At 38.4% G+C, this 15,675-nt stretch overlaps 1 protein-coding gene across 20 annotated transcripts in view; it reads left to right on the forward strand.

Annotated features, from left to right (window-relative positions):
- The window catches only part of LOC109087252 (teneurin-3-like), a 497,439-nt gene that overhangs the window by 422,501 nt on the left and 59,263 nt on the right, over positions 1 to 15,675 (forward strand). For all 20 annotated transcript variants that reach the window (XM_042716547.1, XM_042716552.1, XM_042716548.1 and 17 more), the window contains 4 exons: positions 2,664 to 2,765; positions 3,656 to 3,850; positions 6,180 to 6,380; positions 9,592 to 9,777. In XM_042716547.1, coding sequence (XP_042572481.1) covers positions 2,664 to 2,765; positions 3,656 to 3,850; positions 6,180 to 6,380; positions 9,592 to 9,777 — 684 coding nt within the window. The remainder of the gene's footprint in view (positions 1 to 2,663; positions 2,766 to 3,655; positions 3,851 to 6,179; positions 6,381 to 9,591; positions 9,778 to 15,675) is intronic.

The following is a 15,675-nucleotide window of genomic DNA, read 5'->3' on the forward strand; positions in this document are numbered from 1 at the left end:
TTTGTTTACAAAAAATCCTGTTTTCCACATATATATATATATATATATAATATATATATATATATATATATATATATATATATATATATAGATATGTATATAGTATAATTGTTATATGTGTTATTTGTGTATATATATATATAATATATATATATATATATATATATATATAATATAGATATATAATTATATGCACCAATTTAGCATATTGTGTGTATATAATTTTTTTTGATAAAACAACAAAATAATAACTATTATTAATAATAACTGAACACCAAAATAACTGACAACTGAGCACCAATTTAGCATATTAGAATGATTTCTGAAGGATCAAGTGACCTTGAAGACTCTACTTTTTTTAAAAATATGTATATATTTTTTTAAAATTTCATAGTATTACTGTTTATACTTTTCTAATCAAATAGATGCAGCCTTGGTGATCTTGAAGAGCTTCTTTTAAATACATACATTAAGTGGCTAGTGGGCGGCAGCGGATTCAAAGTGTTGCATAGTGGCCAGCAGGACCTTTCCTCTCTCAAACTCTCTCTCTTTTCTCCACCTTTTCTCACCTGTTCTTTCTCCTCTTTTCTCACCTCCATCATGAACTAAAAAAATAGGCCTCAGCGAGAGTAATTTCCTTTCAAATTCGATCACAAAGACTAGAACATGAAAAAAGATCAGTAGGATTGCAGCCAGCGCCCTCTTTTGAAAAAAAAAAAAATGGGTTGATTATGCTTCAATGAGTAAAAAGTTAACCTTTTGAAAATGAAAATTGATTATATCTCTGTAGCGAGACAATATGGTCCTGCACTGGCGATGTCTGAGAGCTCTGCTAAACGCTTCAGTGGTGTCATAACAGCGGGCTGGTGACAAGAAACCAGTGCAGTTCATTACCTTGTCAGAATTGACTTAGACACCAATGAGCTGCTTCTTTTAATGAAAGTATCGACAGGTGATGTCACAATCATTGATGTCACCTTGGCAACACACACAAGAGAGTCAAAAAGAGTGTGGCAGCAGTGTGGATTAAATCTGTGATTCACTATATAACAGTTGTGCATTCAGTAATATGCTTGAATGATATCATGATAACAGCTACTTCCAGTTCTCAGATCTGATTGGTTGAGCAGTGTTCCTGGAGTGCTGGTATAATCATCCAGTGTCCCTGGGGCTTTTCACAGTTTATGTCACTCTGCTGGTCTGCATTTCTGTTCTCCAGACAAATTGGTTTCTGTAGACCAAAGGGGCCACAAAAGGGATTCCACAGAAAAGTTTTGGGAAAAATATTTTAGAATAATAATAATGTTAAAATTTACTAAGTTTGAAGTTATTACTGTTAATGAAATTAAACATAAATAATAATAGTTAACACATACTTACATTATATAATATATAATATTTTTAAAACTGTTGTTTCCATACCTTGATTCTGACTGGTCAACGGCTGTATTTTTTCACCCAATGGTTCTGTACATCTACTGTTCCATTTATTATGTAGTTCAGCAAAATTAGCTTTTTAATATTTATGTAATGGATTTTGAGTGGCCCCTGTTGGCGTTATGTTGTGTCATTCAGCTTTAGTGAGACCACACCCTTCACCCATCAAATAAACTATTTTCATACAGAAGAAAGATTGATGTGTGCACATGTCTTTGTGGATGTTCACAGTTTCTGAAGTGCGGAGAGAGTATTATTGTATTAATTAGTTTTCTTTTTCAGGTATGGTACTATATTTCCACCAATTCACATTGTAATGATGCTTGCAAACTCGTGCTGTGCTGCAAATCAGTCAGTTTTAAATTAAAGATGAAAAACGAAATTTTTTAACTTGAAATGCTGGTATTAGTAGTAGTGAGGATTTATGATTCACTCTTCCTGCAGGTTGCATCATTTCGCCTATAGGTGGCGATAAGTGACTCTCTTTAAGAGTGAGCCATTGAATCGCTCAAAACGATTCATTCAAAGATGCTTGTTCATTCAGGAATGAATCAACAACTATGCATTGCACAGAGAGAGAGCTTTGTTTAGAGCTTGTTGAAGAAGCAAATGTGCGTTACTGAATATTAACAATATTACCTTAATGTGCTGCTGTCAAAGCAACATGTACTACTGTTTATAAGAAATAGCATATTAATGTTAAATGTTTTTCACCTTCTGTTTTAATACATAGTGGGACCAGCTGTGTTTTCATGAGGTCTATTAAACACTAAATGACTTTATGAACTTGAAAAATTCAGAAAGGTTTCTGTAAGTTTTAGATTCAGGGTTCATTGACTAGGGTTCAATCATTAATTTACTATAAAAACTAAATTCAATGGAAAGTCCCCACTATTACAAAAAAAAAAACGTGTGTGTGTGTGTGTGTGTGTGTGTGTGTGTGTTTTAATGGCCATCCAGCAGTGTAAAGAAAGCTCTGAGCAGAGCGTCTGGCTGCTAATTGGTGGTAATAATGCTGTGATTGGTTCATTAAGGCAGAGTAAGCTTAGATGCAGGTTTTTGTTAATCACGCATCTGGCACTCCTTTAATTAAAGATGGGGGGGTCTGAATGTCTGCTAATTTCCACAGACTGTCTCCTCAATTAGTGCTTTTCTCACTCTCCTTTCCTCTCTCGCCTCCTTGCTTTCTGTGGCTCCCTCTCACACGCTTTCATTCTTCCCCCCAGATACCCTCACAGAGTGTCCACACAATTGCCATGGTAACGGAGACTGTCGCTCGGGAACATGCCATTGTTTCCCAGGGTTCCTTGGGCCTGATTGCTCACGAGGTATGCTCTCTTACTCACGTGTGCACACACACATGGTCACACACGATTCTCAAGAGAAATAAACAACCAATGTCGCTATTCATAATTGGTTTCAGATTGTCATTTGACCAAATACGGCCAGCTAGTAGGCTTTTGGTGGGACTCAATTCCCAAGCCTGAACGGCTTCTTATTACCAGGGGAAGCAACAATTAGTTTTATTTCCATGATGTTTTTATTGTATTTATTTTTTGTATTTGGTGGTGGTGTTTTTCTTTTCTTTTTTTCTCATTATCTGTTTGCTTGCTTTGTCAGTAGCCGGGTTTCCATTACGGATTTGTGCAAACTTTGTGCAATATTTTATAAATGTCGATAAAAAACCTATTGTGAATTGACAGCATTTCCAATCAACCGATTTTATGTGCCTAAAACATATTTCGAAACAAGTCATGGTGGCAGATGTTGTTAGGTTTACGTATATCGCAGCCACTGCATTAGCCATTATTTTTAATCAAAGGAGCCATATCCGAGTATCTTTAGTGAAGCGACACAGCCGGTGTAAACACAAGCATTGACTAGAGTGGAAAATAAATATTTCATTGCAGTTTTGCAATACATTCTTTTTTTAATTGCCTGAAAACCCACCTCATGCATGTGTAAAAAAAAAAAAAAAAAAATTGTGATACATGAGAGTTTTTGCAAAATTGGCCCGTTTCGTACGTATTTTCAATTCACAATTTCAATTTGCGTAATTTGAAGGGTAATGGAAATGCGGCTAGTGTGTCTGTCTGGTTTAGAGCTAACACAGTAGAAGATCCATAAAGAAAACTTCACGTTGAATGATATGAATTTCATAAACTACTTTCATCTTTTATCTTATTTCCCCAATTGCCTATTGTTTTTCTATTCAAAGCCGCTTGTCCAGTGCTGTGCAGTGGCAATGGGCAGTATTCCAGGGGGCGCTGTCTTTGTTACAGCGGCTGGAAGGGGACAGAGTGTGACGTTCCTAGCAACCAGTGCATCGATATTCACTGCAGCGGACACGGAATCTGCATTATGGGCACCTGCAACTGCAACACAGGCTACAAAGGAGACAACTGTGAAGAAGGTCAGGGCTACAAATCAAACACCAGTGGTTTTGTCTAGCAAACTAATTGGCTTATTTCAGTATCTCTGCTTCAGTCAGAAATGGATTGTTATTTCTTATGTCTCTCAAGAAACCATGATTTTACAGCAAACCCTCCATTCAGTGGTCTGATGTTAGAAAACAGTTTATTTTTCATGCAGAGTTCGGAGCTGTTTCCCTCCTTACAGACATCTCCAGCATCTCAAGTCTCAGTTCATAAGAGACCCATCAGAAGCCCTAATGGAAGCATTTATCTAACACTGCTATTTCCAGCATTCTTGCCATTAAAACCCACTGCATTACACCATCAAAGATGTGCAAGATAATGTGTTATCAACACGATCGCTGATTACCCATTGGTTTGAGGGGGATTGATTTTTTTTTTTTTCCTCTAGAAGTGTTTGAAAGCACTGTCTCTGTGGATGTGGACAGGCTTTTCACCAGACCTGATAAAAAGAGAGAAAGAGAGCAAGTGCGAGAGAGAAGGGCTTGTTTGAGTGTTTGAGAGAGAGAAATATCTGTCCAGTTCATATCGCCTTTCAGCATCACTTTGCTTAATGAGGAGCCTAACGCCTTGTCTGTAGCCATCAAAGGGACTCTTCTGCCTGTGACCTTCTTTGATAATTTACTGTCCCTGCAATAATCATTACCCATGAGTTAATAGTTCAATATTGCAGAAACAATTGCCATTCTCCACTTCACAGAGCAAATAATTACTGTACATTGATGTCCCCGCTGATGTGCAGGTCCCTTACCCATCAGCCTCGTGAGTGGGAAAAATGCTAGATTACAATTGATTTTTCTTAATTAAGAAAATTAGCTTTGTGCATAGTGTTTATGTTACCGTGACTCGGCACGCAGCATGTAGAGCACGTGGTGCGCTGTTTTTTGTTTTGTTTTGTTTTTTTGTAAGCCAGAAATATTCCATTCCCGCAGCTCGATTGTAATGATTTGGCACGAGCAACAAAACACATACATCTCTATACCCGGAGAGAGAGACTGGCTAATGCAATTTATGGAGGGAACTTTATTTTCTGGTCATGAATTTGCCTTTTGTCAATCAATGGCATGATTAAGCCCCATCAACTACCGCACAATCAGAGGAATTAAGGGTTGCTGAACTGCAGCCTTCTCCCAGGGGCTATTAAACATAAACGCACACACAAACACACCTGCACAGTAGCCCCTCATGGCTTTTGAAAAGGAATGCGTAGCACTATCTCACTTCGCAAATTCAGCCTCCTCAGTCCCCTTAAAACTGCTTTCCCATCTGTAGCAGTGGACTTCTCCCAAGGAGAATAAAAGATCTCTAACACATTCTTTGAGAGCACATTGAGCAGCACATAGATCATGCTTTGCTACATGGGCTGTCGGAATCTGCTTATAATGTGTGTGCACTGGAACGGGGGTTTTGAGAGCCATGTAATGTGAAGCTTATGCTATGCACACTTTGACATTTAGCAAATGATGGGTTCCACTGAGATGAGAAAATTTAAAAAAAGAATGTATTATTGTAAAAACGCCACATATTTTTCACATTAACCTTCTATTGCACAACATTCCCTCAGGTTAACAAACCTGTTTTATTTTCTTTGCAATCACACAAATGCATATATGCAGAAGGCAATAAAATGGATAATAATGAAGAGAAGAATAAACGCACAGTACATCCTGTCAGTCATTTTAATTTTTTTTTCTTTCACATTTGTTAGAGCATTAAAAAAATCATTTAGAATTGTATTAATTATTTATATGTTGTGAATAGTTGCTTAAATTCTGTCTAGAAGCAACATTGTGCAATAGTAGAATAGATATGGATACAACAAACTAAAATATTGCATTAATGTTATGTTTATTTAATACTGTTTTTTTCTTTTCTATTATTAAAGTTACTATTTAGTATTACAGTATTTTATTATTTCTTTTACCAAAATGTTCAAATTTACAAGTACCGTTTACTTACCTTTACTAAAACTATTAACATTTTATAAGCATGTTAAACATTAGTATTAACATTTTAAGTAAAATTAATTTAAGCTAGGAGTCACTTCTTAGACTTTATTGTAGCAGAAATCCATTACTGCATAGTGTTGCCCTTCATACAAAATGACCTGAAAAGGCTCCTCTAAATAGTATTTCAACTCTATTTTTGTTTTTAGCAATGAAGTCTTTATGCAAGAAAATTAATTAAAACATAATGCATACAATGTAGGGTCAGCATTGCACATTTCAAGGTTATACTACTTTATTATGCATGGTTTTGCTAACCTGCTAACTAAGAGTTTTTGCATTTTTCCCCAAACACACACAGTGGACTGCCTGGACCCCTCCTGTTCATCTCACGGAGTTTGTATTCACGGAGAGTGCCACTGCAATCCAGGATGGGGCGGCAACAACTGCGAGATCCTGAAGTCTATGTGTCCAGACCAGTGCTCGGGACACGGAACCTACCAGACGGAGAGCAGCACCTGCACCTGTGACACCAACTGGACTGGACCCGACTGCTCCATCGGTATCTTTTCTACACTTCTGCACTCACCTCTTTAATATGACGTTCTTCCCACTTTAGTATTTTTAATCATGCTTTGTTTTATACACTGAATAGCTGCTTATTGTTGTTAAGGGCATTAACAGGCTGTTATTTAATCTGTCAGCAGACCTTCTCAAACGCGCATTTGAGTCAACCTTAAATACACTATCATTATGAAATATCTCTCAGTCCATCAAAAGCTCAGCCGCAGCTAGTGTGGGATGCGTGTGCACATCTTGTGTTTGTGCGAGTGACGATACTGATCTCAGTAATAAGAGCAGTATTGGACTCCTGCTGTTTTAGGACTCACCCATGGTCGGCCTTTTAGTTATACAATGCTATTTTCCCAGCAGCAATCTGTGTCTAATGAAAATACTATTTCACCCAAGAGCCCCACACGGCAATCTCTCTCTCACTCTTGCTTTTCCTCTCAGCCCTTTTCTTTCCTGCCCCATTTCGATTGAGGAAGAACTACCTGATGTCTTTGTAAACCATCACTTCCCTCCCTTTCATTAATTAGCCTTACATCTTCAATTAGTACAGCGATAATGAATGCTCCCCCTTTGTCACGCTGACGTCTGCAGTGCTGTGCTGTGGTAAATGCTGATAAATGCCTATTGCGTGGGGGCGGGTTTTGATCGAATTGACGACAACACTCCCAAAAGTGCTGATAAAATTAGTAATGCCCCTTTTGTCTCAGATAATGATAGGGTGAGAGAAATTAACTACAGAGGGCGAGAGGAGGGCACGTGTCTACAGAAGTGTCATGGCTATTCATGCATGTGCCCCCTCAGATGTTTTTTTTTTTTCGGGCCAAAATTTTTTTAAATGTGTTATTTTTTATTCAAATAATAAATATTAGATATCATTTAGCATTATAATTATTATTATTGCAGCTTAAAATGGTTTTAAAAAATACTTTAACAAAAAAAAAAAACAACGTACTGCATATAAACACATTCATAACAAATTATTTTTTCTTTTTTTCTGGAAAAATTCATGGGTAGCACTTTACTGTAAGGGTCTTGTTATTAATACAATGGAGACCATAAAATACAGAATAACACTGCTTGACAGGATTTGTTAGTTTAAAAGATACTCTGTATCAGCATGTCCACAACGTGGCAGCGACAGCAGCAGCGAGAATAAAAGTATTGCCTTCTTTCTTTGCGTGAACATTTGGGCGGCATTATGCAAATCTTCCCACATCGTGACGTAGACATGTGGGGTCATGTTAGAATGAGCCGTTTTAGGAGGGCGTGGTAACTTTTAACTTCTTAACTTTTAACTCTTAACTTTTATAAAGAATATCTCTTTGGATTTGAGTCTTTAGTCTTGGCAACTTTACAGATCTTCTTTATGCACCAAGAGCTTGTAACACTCCAAAGAGAAAGGAAAAATTTAAATGTCATCATATGACCCCTTTAAAGAACTGAATATGATTGTGTTACCAAATCATAAAATTAATTCTTTATAAATTTAACAAAGTACATTGAGAATCAATATAATAAACTATCTCTTCTAATTTTATGAAGAACTAAGTTTTTAAAAAAAAACTTCACATCACGTCTTGCCTAGGACAGCAAATAAGCCAGGAATGGCCTCTCAAAAAATTAGTTGCATGACGCCGTGTGCAACAGGGACACATTTAGGCACTCGGTCCGCACACTCTGGCAGCAACTCCTGCAAAGACAGTAATCTAGATTGATATAGTACAGTTGCAGGCGGCTTACGGCTCGAGCCGTCAGTTTTCCAGAAGCACTTCCCAGCAGCTGCTCTCCATCTGTCTGTGTGAACTTTTTCCTTGTACGCAGTCTCTCTCTCTTTCAATCACGCTCCCGCTCTGAGGAAACTGAGGTGAACTTCAGCAGAGTTTTGTCTGATGAAGGATAAAACACATAGGCGCCCACACACACACGCCGAAGGGGTGCGTCACTCCGGCCCACCTGCAGGAGGCATAATAACAGCACGCAGCGGGGAAGCCAACCACAAACTGGCACTCACCTGACCCAAGGGCTGCTGGGAAAAAGTCTCTCTTCATTTCTTCACTTCTGTTTCCTTGTCTCAATACACTTTCAGCAGCTCTGGCTGAGTGTCATGTCATGGTTTCACACCTTGTCAGGAAGCGCCGCAGAAAGAGTCAGAGAGGAGGCTTAACAATGCCCCATCCCATGATTTGTCTTTATCAAGAAATGTCTTTCTAGTGCTTTGTTTCTTCTATGGTAGGGTGTGTCAGGCTGCGAGGCTCTGGTGGAATGGTGTGTGGGCTGTTAAACTACAGCTTGCTTTGCACCAGTCTGTCTTCATCTACTATTCTGCCAAACCCACACATGTCTACACGCGCACGTACACAAACTCAAACCGATTCCAAATCACTATCAGACACTTTTCACAGGATATCATTCAAAATGCACCCAATTTTCCCTCATCAGATTTTGTTGCCAGTTGCATTCACGGCCAGGTATGACAAACACAAAACTAGTTTCTATTGACAAAAACGTGCAATTTCTCTATGGAAGCTTTTGTCAATAGAGAATATTTTTTCTGTAAACATGCCAAAAAAAAAAAAAGAGTACAAACCTGCAAAGAGAAATGCTAATAAAGCACTTCCATGATAGCTTCGATCCCAAAAGCCATTCAAACGCACTCCTGATGTTTGGCAGACCGTGGAGTGTGTATAAATTGATTTATTTTGGCTTGATGTGTTTTCTTCTATCTATGTGGGAGGCCTGTCTTCTGAGTCCGGGTGGAAAGTTCAGCGTGTCAATTCACATCCGTGTCTGCACGCTCTGATGTCTTTTTCCCTTCCCCCAATCGTACACCTTTAGCCAGCACCCCCCGCCAAAGTCTCCATGAGGCATGCACACACTCCAGTGGGTCAGACAAGGTCGAGATATGTCACTGTTACGGAGTGTCGGTTGAGGTGGGGCAGACAGTCTCCTCTCCGCCACACAGGCCGCTTGACACAGCAGGGGTCCACAGTTATCTATTTCCTGTCATAAGTTTTTCACACTTAAGTCAATAACTTAGACATGACTGTTCTCAGGAATGTAACCTCTGCTCTTGTTGTTTTGAGTAGAGGAGATCTGCGCTACTGTGTTGTAGAGCACATGACCTTTTATAGTCCTTGGCTATGCTGCAACGCAGACCAAAAAGTGATTTTTATTTTTTCGCCTTTTGTTTGTGTTTGCAGAGGTGTGTGCAGTGGACTGTGGCTCTCACGGTGTGTGTATAGGAGGAAGCTGTCGCTGTGAAGAGGGCTGGACCGGTTCGGTATGCGATCTGAAAGCTTGTCACCCACGCTGCACTGAACACGGCACCTGCAAGGACGGCAAATGCGAATGTCACCAGGGCTGGACCGGAGAACACTGCACTGTTGGTAAGACACATAATCATCAGTATGTCAGTATTAACACACTACATGGCCAAAAGAATGTGGATACCCTGTTTTTAACAAGTTTGGCTTCTTAATTCATGTGAATTTCTGATCTAGCATAACATGCTCCTGTGTATAAAGCAAATTCAATAAAAGATTGTGGATCTGGTGTGGAAGAACTCGACTTGCCTGCTCAAATCCCAGACCTGAACTCCACTGCAGACCTTGGGGATGAATTTAGAAGAACCAATTGCCTAACATCAGCATCTGACCTCGCTGATTTCTCTTGTGTGTGAATGGGAGCAAATCCCACAGTCATATTGCAACATCTAGTAGAAAGGCTTCTCAGATGAATTGAAGAAATAGGAGTTAAAACTTTATGCCAAATATTTTAAAAATTAAGCGCTCAAAAACACACATGGAAAGAGTTTGGGTGTCCACATACTTTTTTGCCATATAGTGTACTTGCATAATGTGTACACAGTATTTGCTCTGATTATTTCCAGCTGGTTTTGATGCTTTCGTATTGAAACTATTTGCTATTTTTTATGAAGGTTTACCACACATCTTTGAACTTGTTTTCATTGCATATTCCCTTTGTCTTTCTGCCTTTCCTCCACCTGCTTTGGCTCTTCCTCCTCAACAGGAAGTGGATATGAGTGTTTGTTCTGTTTTGTACTTTCCCCCTGACCTTTGCTTGCTATCAAAGCAATGATATTTTCATTGCCATTGATGCAGGCATCCACAGGGTAACAACTATTCTAAACGACAGCAGTGTCTTCTCACAAGCACTAAACTGTGTGTATTAGTTAAATCTCAAAGCAAAAAAGTCTTGGTATATTGGTATATAATATAAAATTTCTCTTTTTGTATCTTCTTAAACTGAAAATCTACATGTTGCCGGGCTGTTGCTTAACCGTCAGTCACTAAATCTGTTCATGTTGTTAGCGTGTTGGCTACATCCTCCACCAGCTCAACTCTCAGCAGGGTATGTCAGCTGCTCCATTACTCAACACGAGCGATCGAGGTACGCGGCCTCGTTAGCAAGCAGGCCTGTTTCGCCGGGCAGCTTTATGAGAATCTGGCCAGCATTTTGCTATTCGTCTTCCAAATTAGCACAGTTAGCACGTAATTCTGTCATGCTCTTCTGTTCAAGCCAGCCACCCACACACCACACTCTCACCCTGACTCCAAACTTTACTGAGCAGAAATGCTTGCTGAGTTTGATCACTTAATGACCTTGTTGCTCTAAGTTTAAACATTATAAATGGCCATTTTAAACTACATGTCAGTGGTTTAAAGATTGGTCAATTTGACAGTTGCATTAAAGCTAAAGTGTTTATGTAATTTCTGTGTGGCTAGCATCACCAAATGGAATTGCAAACATAATGACTGTTATCAAACATGTTTGATATTGTCATTGGTCAGACAAATAAATTGTCCTGCCCTAAACTCACAACTTTGGTCGAGCCAATGTTGCGATTCGATTGCGCAAACAAAAAGAGCAATGTGTTGGTACTTTTCAGAGAACTTATCCTACATATGGCACACTTATAGTTGTCCCTGTATGTTAAGATGTGATAAGTATTTTAACATCCAAAACGACACACTTTAGGTTTAAAGTGTTTATGCAGTATAATGCATTTTTGTGCAAAACACTTTCCGGGTTTGTTTACTTTGTGTGTGGCCTTCTAGAAATTGAATGACTGAATATATCTCTTTAGGCCAAGGTTGATACTTTGTCCCTCTTTGCTGAGTGCATGCATTGCAGGAGGTGGAGGTGTGTGTGTTTGCGAGAGAGCACAAGAGGGAGCTAAAAGAATTATGGTACCTCATACATCATATGTGTCAGGCTGAGATAAGGGGCCTCTCGGTTCCACATGTGTGTGTGTGTGTGTGTGTGTGTGTGTGTGTGTGTGTGTGTGTGTGTGTGTGTGTGTGTGTGTGTGTGTGACCTTCCCTGTCCCTCTACACCCACTCACTCTCATTAGACCTCTTCACAGTGAGTCCACACACAAACACCCCTGCATTACAACATACTTGCATCATCATTCTTTCACACTAGACACAGGTACTGTTAGACAGCTCTCACACTGGCCAGCAGCATCCAGACATTCTCAGTATTGATATGACATGAAATATTTCTTAAGCATTTCAAATTTAAGGGTTGTTTAAAATCATAAGTTACACACTACATGGTGATAGTAGACTCAATTCATTTTTGGTAAAATTTTAACATTTTTCTGAGCTGTAGGGAGACTTTTTTTTTTTTAAATATGATTGGGAGCAATCTCCACCTAAAATTAGAGCCGCATATATAAATATATATATATATATATATATATATATATATATATAAAAAATATGTTGTTATCATTCAGCACCCAGTGGTGCCTTATATGAAATTAAACTCTGGAAACCTTAAAGAGAGTCAGTGGAATATTAGGTTTGAAATATTGTGATAGAGTGTGTAGTGCGAAACCTAAAACTTTGAATGTACAATCAAAGCAGAAAGATCATATAAACGAAAGATCATAAGCAAAGGAGGGCATTTTAGATGTGATTCATTGAAATATATAGGAAATTAATCAATCTCTTACACTGTTTTTTCACTAAAATATAAATCTTTTAAAACATCTCTCATCCACGCCAACTGCAAGACAAGGAAAGATCGTAAAACTAGTCTAATGATGTGCTCTTTAGGAAACTTAATGCCTATATAAAAAGCTCATTTATACTGCGATATTCGATATACTTAATTTTATATCTTCAGCAAAATCTAGAATATCCAATATATCACCCAGCCCTAATCCTAACTGAATATTAGAATCTGTAATGTGAACTTATCCAGACAGTACAGCAGATTTTTAAAAGACGGCTGTTTGATTTAGCTTAGTGTGACAAAGATCTGTTTATTCATTTGGAAATGATTGGGGAGCTTCATGAGAGGGGGAGAAGGAGAGCAGAAGTGTGAAATATTTCTCACGACACAGACACCCAAAACATACTTTCTGCCAACTGCACTTTCTCTTGTCAGGGACTGAGATGCTCTTTTTTTAGATTACTGTTTATTTCAGGACTTGTTGGAAGCTGTTAACAGGACTTCTCAGAGCATGCTCCATTTATTGGGTTGAGCTACATTTAGTACTTTTTGTGTGTCTTAGTACTAGCTACTTGTGGCAGTTAGCTAAACAGTCCCTCCAGGATTTCGCAGGACTTTTTTCAGATTTTTGTGGCCTAAAATGACTGATTTTGCTGTTGCTTTTCTCAATATTTGCGGTGATACTTGCGGCATTTCTTTTTCATTTCGCAGTGAAAATAGACAACATTCTTCTAACATAATGACTTTTCTGACTTTGAGAACCATTGTAGGGCTCCAGACTAAATTTGAGGACACCAGCACCAGTGCCATTAAGTTCTATAGAAGGTGGCACCAGCACTTGACAGTAAAGCACTCACTTTCATCAATTACGAAAATTTGTGAGCTCTTGTAAAAATTGCAGAGTTTGCTTGATTTTGCGATAAATTCAGCAATCGCAAAATCCTGGAGGCACTGGCTAAATTTTGTGAAACAGTAATCAGAGACAGTATGAGTCCACTAGTAGATCATGCAGTAATCATACATAAAATTGCATCTATAGGAATTGAAAGCCAAATTTCAGATAATAGAGCCAATCACATTTTAAATATAGACCCCTATTAGTAGTTGCATCACTGAAAATATCTACTGAGTGAACTGAGTGACACTAGTTTAAGTTAGCTAGTTCAGTTACACTCACTAAATGAAAGCATGTTACTAAGATATATATTTCTCTCTCTACATCCTCTGAACCCATGCATTCACTTTAGTAAACAAGTTTATGAACATGATGAATTAAAGTGCTGGCATGTAAAATGTGAATAAATGGTGCATATTCTGGAACAAGAACATACTCATGTGAGCCCATTTTCTTTGGGGATTTTCTTGGTAATAGTTCTTTAAAAACTCTTCATGACTAAAGAAAAGATATTTTTTTTGTGAAGTGTGGCTTGTCAGAAGCTTCCACTGCCAGACATTTGAGATTTTTTACTAAGACATGTATGCTTCATTAGGCCTTGGGCCCTTCCAGATCATTCATCAGAAGCACAACTCTTACTGTGAGAAAGCCATGGATTACAGCAAGCTGTGCACACACATCAATCAACCCTGCAGGAGCCCCTTTTATGTGTGTGTGTGTGTGTGTGTGTGTGTGTGTGTGTGTGTGTGTGTGTGTGTGTGTGTGTGTGTGTGTGTGTGTGTGTGTGTGTGTGTGTGTGTGTGTGTGTGTGTGTCTGTGCCCACATAATGCATCCAAAATAGTTTTGTAAAACTTATATGCTGTAAAAGTGCACAAATTGAACTATTATGGGAAGACCCCCAAATCTTTATTGGAGCAGATCGTTCACTCAGCAGCCATTTTGGTAAGGCCCCCAGGCAGCTATTTTGTAGTGATGCAAGCTGAATGAGGATTGACCGAAATCTCCAAACTACTTGCCAAGGTTGGGTTTCATGTCAAATAACAAATAAAATATGACAACCATAGTATCACAAATTTACTTTTATAGCTAAAGTCTGACAACAAAATTATAGTTTTTAGATTTGTCCAGCTGATAGACATGCACGTCAAAAAATTATTGGTCACTGGCAGTTTTAATTTAAAGGCAGGATTCACCCCCCATCCCCCCACCTCCCCGCCAACATTTTTCATATTGAGCATTGATATCGCATTTATTTCAGGAACAGTTTTACAAGATCCATCAGAAATCATTCTAATATGCTCATTTTGTTTCTCAAGAAAAAAAATCTGATCAGTGCTTAAAAAGTTTTCGCTGCTTAACATTTTAGTTAAAACTGTGATACAATAAAAAAAAATACACTTTAATTCAGCAAGGATACATTACATTTAACAAAAGATTGCTATTTCAAATAAATGCTGTTTTGTGAACTTTCTATTTATCAAAGAACCAGGAAAAAAAATGTAGTACCGTTTCCACAAAAATATTAAGCAGCAAAAACTGTTTTCAACATCGAGTAACCATTATTTATAATTACACAAATGGTAAATGAGTAGCATAATAGAATGATTTCTGAAGAACCTGACACTGAAGATTGGAGTAATAGCTACTGAAAATTCACTATTTAAATTACATTTTAAAACATATTAAAATGGAAAGCATTTATTTTAAATTGTAATAATAATTCACAATATTACTGTTTTTACCCTATTCTTGACCAAAAAAATTTAACGTTGTTAATCAAAATAGAGTTCTTTCAAAAACAGATTATTACAATCTTTGACTGATAGAGTACCTCACATGCAGTTTAAAACAAACAGCTTCCATTTACACAGTATTGAAGCGCCTGTCCTTCAAAACCTCCCATTTATTATCACACATGCACACATGCGTACAGACAAAGAAATCAATAGCGCACACTACAGCCACACAAGCACACCAATACAAAACTAAATCATCCTGATCTCCAGTGCCCTCAATTCTCCCTTCGTGTCAAACCATGTCATATAGATGGAGGGTTAAAGCAAAAACACAGCACGCACTGTACATCTACAAATCATTCTACACGCTTTATCATCTCAATCACTAATTAATGAAACGCCCTTTCGCAGCACATTAATCCAGGCAGGCTCTGACAAGGGAACAGGAATTAGGTGTACAGTCTGCCGAATGGTGCTGGTGGCGGTGGCGAGCGCTATCCTGTCATTATGGTGGCGGGCAGGTAGAAGGCTGATACATTGCTAACGTTTGATTGGTTCTAGGGGATGGCTTGAGGTGCCCATGAACGTGATTAAAACACATGTTTGGCCCCTATGACACACTAGCTATACCCACAGCTGTGGGGACATGTAAACCGCCACGTGGCTG

The sequence above is a fragment of the Cyprinus carpio genome, chromosome B1 (genome assembly GCF_018340385.1).
Source record: "Cyprinus carpio isolate SPL01 chromosome B1, ASM1834038v1, whole genome shotgun sequence".
NCBI classification, from domain to species: Eukaryota; Metazoa; Chordata; class Actinopteri; order Cypriniformes; family Cyprinidae; genus Cyprinus; species Cyprinus carpio.